We start from the raw sequence: 6,419 nt of genomic DNA, 5'->3' as shown, positions 1-6,419 counted from the left end.
TTTTTTTTTTTTTTTTTTTTATTTTTTACAGAATATCCATAGACCCCTGAGCAGGACACATTCCAAAAAACATATTAATCACTCAAGCAATGAAACCACACAGGGACCCCGGGCCCCTGCAGGTCTGAGCAGAAATCTTATGAGCTGAAAATGTCATTTTGTTCATTATTGTGCAGACCTGCCACCTGATCAACAACCAGCTGACCCCTGTTATCTCCAAACGTTAACGCAAATGCCAAAACTCATATTGGTTTCCCAAACTGCAGAGTGTTATCTGTGGAGTGTTTTCCTGTAACATCACTTCCCTCAGCAGCTCCTGTGTGTTTGATGTCCATTAACAGCTCATAAAAACCTGGTCAACATGTTGTGTTAATGGGCTCCATGCTGCCAGCGCCGGCCATCTGGTGTGTGTGTGTGTGTCTGTGTGTGTGTGTCTGTGTGTGCGTGTGTGTGTTCTGCAGGGTCATAACTCAGGGTGGCTGGAGAGGTTGTCAGTAACACTCCATTATCAGTAATATCCCTACAAACACTGAGGCTCAGTGCAGGTTCTTAATGCAGAGACTGGCAGCGCTGAGGGATTTATTCACGCTCAGAGGTTAATACTTTACTTTAATGCCATCATATCAGCTACATGAAAAGTAATTTGCACCTTTGGAGATTATTCCTGTCAAAGTATAACTGCATTGTGCATTTTTTTTTTTTTACGGGCTACATCTTCATACTGGTTTAAAACTCACAAGCTCACTCATTCATGTTCAGCAAGCCATAGATTCTCCATACAGAAAATATGTGTGACTGTGTGCATTTCTATCCACCTGTTCTTATTTATATTTTCAATTAGCAAAAAAAGGCCTAAAAAATTTAAAAGAAGTCTCAGTTTTTTGCAAAAAAAGTTGTAACATGCACTGGAGGTAGAAAAGTTGGTGCACTGATAAAAAGTAAAAAACGGGACTAAGTGCAATGTAAACAGATTCAGCTAATAAATGATGACGTACAGTCATGATACACCGTCATTAGGCCACCGCAGGCTCTCGCTGTTGTCTCTGAAGGCTTTTAACACACTCATGCACACAGGGCTGTTAGCACAACTCTCTCAGGAGCACAGAGCTGTAACATTAGTTGTCCACTGTGCTCTCCATTATAATACAGCCATTGTTTTCGTTCGATTAAAGTTTGACCGGCACTCTGTTAGTTACATCATCTTGTTACTCCCTTTTGTTCTGTAGTGGATCCGAATGGAAAATAAGCACCATCTAGTGCTTATCTCAATTAACCAACTCACGGAAAAGTGCATAAATTCACATTTTCTTTAGCTGATTTCATAAAGAATAAAGAGTAGAAAGATTTTTTTTTTTACATTTTATTGTTAATTTGTGATTTCTGTAGATCTAATTAAAATTATGCAACTATGCACTAAATTAAAAGCACTCTGTGTACAAAGGCTATGTCCTGGCTGTATGTCATCCTCTCTCGCTCTGAAACTAACCTATTAGTAAGTAAAAAAACAACCAAAAACCTTAAAACTAAAATGTGCGTCAAATGTTTGCTATTTGGTGCCTTTTCCAAATCCAAAAAGTAAAAGTCTTGAGGGAAAATAGAGAATTGAATTGCAGGTGTACAAATTCATTTGCTTTCACCTCCAATGCTGCAAAGTTAAAGTTACAAATAACTGTAAATTGCTCGTTGCAGAGAAGCTGCCTTCATTAAAGATTGCTCAATTTGACCTTTTGATAATGTCGTCATAATAGACTGTGTTGGTTTTGTTGTAAGGCTCAAGTATGTTTTGCCACTCCAGATATTTTTTAATATTATTATTGTTATTGGTCAAAAATGGCTCTTATGATAGTAAGTCAGTCTATAATTACACTAAACTGCAGCTAAAGCAAACAGAAAAACTAACACAAGACGGCCTGCAGAACTGCAGGAGCTGGAGGAAGTTTTAATTTTAGGAGGTAGCAGCTTTGCTCTCTACTTCATCTCTCTCACACACACACACACACACACACAAACACACACACTGTGTCTGGAAGGCCTAATGATGCAGAATGTATTGATCTTGCATTGATTAGACCCAGGTGGTGGAAAACATCCCTGAGGCTGCCAACACTTAAACTCTGAATATAATTAGCAGTCTTTGTTTGGAGCTCTCCATGAGTCTGTTAGCTCTCAGCCCCTCCGTGCTCAGATAGAGGAGACCTTTGGTAATTAGTAAAATAAATAACATTTTATTGCTAAGGTGTATTTTACCTATTCCATCAAACCGTTCCCATTCCCTGTGAAGATTTGTGGTGCTTAAGAGTCCCTCTCAGGCTTTTCACTATGAAATAATACAAGTTAGAATCACTGTTGTAAGCGTTTGCAACCCTCAGCTCACCTCAAAGAACCAGAGTCTGAAGGCTCATGTTACTGTCAGATAAGAAGTAAAGTTTACTGCAGTGAATCCTTTGATTTTTCTGCTTTGACTTTGAACTAATTATTGACAATGATATGAGGACTGGCTTGCTTTTGGAGCCAGCCTCAAGTGGCCGTATAATAAACTGCAGTCTTTGCCATTTCCACATTGGCTAGGTCAGGACGCTTTTATTCCAACAAATCTTCACATAGCAAAGAGTGGTTTGCTGCCATATCAATGCTCTTGATGTCGTATACAGATGTAACAAAATCATTCATCACGCTGCAGTAAATAAGTAAAAGCTGCTGCAAATTCTGTCGTTTTGGGACACAGTAATGACAATAACAGACTTTGGTGTTTGTGTGTCTTGCATGTGTGTTTTTGTTTGTGCATTTACTGCCTGAATATGAAGCTTTTTTGAAATAATTATCCAAATCTTCTAATTTCTTGCAATTAATGGAACAGCTCTAACATTTGTGTTGTGCATTTACTCTCTGAATGTGAAGAGTGAGGCGCTAACACTCCTGCTGTTTCCCATCCCACTGGGACCATGTGTGCTAAAAACATACTGTACTGTCGCTGACACCTTTGATAAAAGCGAAGCGCGCGTGTGCGTGTGCGTGTGTGTGTGTGTGTGTGTGTGTGTGTGTGTGTGTGTGTGTGTGTGCGCGCGCGCGTGTGCGTGTGCGTGTGCTGTCTAACTGCTGTCTAACTGCTGTCTCACCTTCTGCAGTGTTTACTCTGTGACCTTCTAATCTGGCCTGAAGATGTCTGAAACACTGACAATGCATCCCTCATCCCTTGTATCAGTCTGGAAACCATGGCAACTGGTGACGCCATGGAAACCTCCCTGCCCTAAATCTCCCTGATAGCTCAGTGTCTGTCAGTGATGCTGTCTTTGGACTGTGCGCCATGATCACACACTAACAGATACAATTGTGTGTGTGTGTGTGTGTGTATGTGTGTGTGTGTGTGTGTGTGTGTTAAGGTGTGTATCGAGACCTATGTGTCCAGCTGCCACCAGCGCAGCATCAACACGGCGGTGCGAGCCACGCTGAGCCAGATACTGGGAGACCTGACGCTGCAGCTGCGACACAGACAAGAGGTCACTCCCTCATACAAAACACACACACCGTACAGTGGTTGCACATACAAACACACACATAAACATACACAGCAGCTGTGTGCTAAGGAGAGGAATCACAGTAGAGCGGAAAATATCATGCTATTAAATTACATTAAATGCTGCACGTGAGTTTTGGAAAAACAGTATCAGGAGCACAGGTTTAGTTTAGGAAGCCTGGGACATTTCAGTGTCCAGCTCTGTCTGTAGAGCTGAAATAACAGATTATTAGTTCGTTAGATGATCAACAGAAATTCAGTGTACCGTTTTGATCATTTCATTGATCAGTCAGTCTTTTTTTTAAAATAAGTCCAGCTCCTCTGATTGTAGTATTTGTTGTTTTTGTCTATTCTTTTTAATAATTAAAAAATTAGAAATTAAAGAAATAAAGGAATATTTTGAGATTTTGGCTGAAAAATGTAAAAAGTGGTCACTTATGGCTCTGTGAAATTGCCTCGGACATATTTAAAATTCTTAAAAGTTACGATCATTTCTTGTGACACAGACAGTAAAGTCCAACCCCAGTTCCAAAGAAGCTGGGACGCTGTTTAAAACAGGAAGAAGAAAAACAGAATAAAATGATGCTATTTAATGTCAAAACTCATGAACAATAATAATAACAATAACGTGTGTGAAAATCTGCATATTATAAACACCATTGATACTTGGAGTCAGTATATCAATAAAATGTTGAAATATCTTGCATTATAAATTGCAAAATTGCAAAATTTCTTTAATGTACCTCTGACGTGCACAAACACACATGTACGTACACACACACAAACACACACACACACACACACACACACACACACACAAGGTTATCAGAGATACATGTAAATATACACTGCATATGGACCAGTGCAGGAACACCGGTCTGGCACACAGTGACACTCTGTCATTCTCAGTTATATCACTCTCTCTCACATCGCTTTGTGTCGACACAACACCCCCCAAAAGTCGCATTTGCAATAAACACGCCTCCTGCTGTGTGTTCCTCCGCAGGGTGCAGATGGAGACGAGGTGACTGCACCGCCGCTGCACAGAAGAGGTACGTCATTACCAGTGCTGTGCTTCACCTCTGCAGCTCTGCTCATCAGCCTGGGGGCTGTCATCACCTCTGTTATATAACCATGCATAGCGTCATATCATGTACCTCTAATATACCCTTAATGGACATTTTATTATGTGCAGCTCTGACATATATTCTACTGTTACAACGTTTATTATGTTCAGTTCTTGTAGAAATTTTGACTATCAGTAGACTTGATGGCAGTTTAGTTATGAAATTTTGGAACATATTAGACTTCATAGCTGTACCTGATAAAGTGACCACTAGTGTAATAGCTTCCTATAAGGGTGTGAAAGTCAAGTGAGAGTGCACACTCCAAGGAAGCAAGTTTGGAAAAGTCTGCACGTTTTTATTTAGCCTGTGCAAAGCTGAGGTCATCAAAGTAAAGCTCAGACCAGTGGAAACTGAGGCAAGTCGGACATTGCGAAGATAAGCTGCTGGGACATTCAAACATCATCCAGAGGACAAAACCTTTTAAATTCGATAATGGCACATTGGTTTTTTTGGCAGCACCTACAGGAAAAACTATATGCTATTTTCTCATGGGAAGTTAGCGTTAAAGTTTCATGAAGTAGCCCGTGGCTGCGGACTTCAGGTCTTCTGTAGTGTTCAGTGCAAACAGTTTTATAGGTGTTATAAAGCCACTGTAATCTCCAGTCTGCAGGCAGCCAGAGACCGGAGGAGCTTCTTTATGATACTTTACAGTCTCACACACACACACACACACACACACACACACACACACACACACACAGTTTAGATTAGTGCCTCTGAGACACAGACAGAGATGGTATTGATTTATTTTATTTATTACAAAGAAATGAAGAGATGAGAGAGAGTGAATACAGAAAGTAATGAGTTTTTTATCACGTCATATACATATTGAATAAAGATAAAGTAGGTGCCATAAATTAACTTGTTATGGTGTGTGTGTGTGTGTGTGTGTGTGTGTGCAGACATTTCCCCAACCAGCCAGGCTCTGTGTGAAGATGTGGTGACAGTGCTGACAGTTTTCTGTGAAAAACTGGAGTCGGTGGACAGGTAACACTGCAGCTCATTACTTGATGTTACTTTCTCTCTTCTGTGGTTGTTGTAATATTTAGGTGATAATTCAGCTTGAGGTTTGCTTGTCTGTGAATCATCAGGCTTTGCTGTGGCATCACAGAATTCTCTGTTAACGCACAAGTAATTGATTATGATTGGCTTTGTGCAGACCGACGTTTGCAGGAACGATAACGCTTGCTGAAAAACAGATGTTTAACACTTAGAAGACGTGTTAACAGATTGTGTTGATTAGCTGCTGGACTCGTCTCTGGTTAAATCACATCACACGCTCAGTGCTGGTGTAGTTTTAGGCGAGATGCTGATGTAACACACTTTAAAAATAGTAAAGTTCCTTTGTTTCACTGAATTATATCGTGTTTTTTTACCCTCCAGTGATAACCAGCTCCTGCAGCTCCTCTACCTGGAGTGCATCCTCTCCATGCTCAGCAGCTGCCCTCCCACAATGCACCTGTCCAGAGGTTTCACTGACCTTGTATGGTAAGACATGCAACTCTTTATTGCTGTTTGATTACATCTTTTAAAGTGAAGTTGAAGACGTTCCCTTTTAGCCGTCCTCTCAAATAGTCTGGTTCAGCTATTCGAATATTTTTTTATTTTATTTCTTTTATTGATTTTTATTCAGGGGTGTCTTAATTTTTACTGGTTTATTGGTTATCTATCAGTTTTTCTTTGTGGTTGGTTTTACTGGTGTGTTACCATCTTTTTTTGTACTTTTTTTAGTACTTTTATTTTTTTAAATTTATATGCATTATCCACTTTTAATGGTT

General features: G+C 40.0%; 1 protein-coding gene across 1 annotated transcript in view; it reads left to right on the top strand.

Moving 5' to 3' along the window:
- Nucleotides 1–6,419, top strand: part of arfgef3 (ARFGEF family member 3) — a 44,565-nt gene that overhangs the window by 13,994 nt on the left and 24,152 nt on the right. Inside the window, exons 6-9 of the mRNA XM_042502542.1 lie at nt 3,381–3,497; nt 4,521–4,566; nt 5,544–5,628; nt 6,025–6,124. Of these exons, the coding sequence (XP_042358476.1) occupies nt 3,381–3,497; nt 4,521–4,566; nt 5,544–5,628; nt 6,025–6,124 (348 nt within the window). The remainder of the gene's footprint in view (nt 1–3,380; nt 3,498–4,520; nt 4,567–5,543; nt 5,629–6,024; nt 6,125–6,419) is intronic.

This window comes from Plectropomus leopardus, chromosome 15 (genome assembly GCF_008729295.1).
Source record: "Plectropomus leopardus isolate mb chromosome 15, YSFRI_Pleo_2.0, whole genome shotgun sequence".
Lineage (NCBI taxonomy): Eukaryota > Metazoa > Chordata > Actinopteri > Perciformes > Serranidae > Plectropomus > Plectropomus leopardus.
This window is presented reverse-complemented; position numbering and strand designations above follow the sequence as displayed.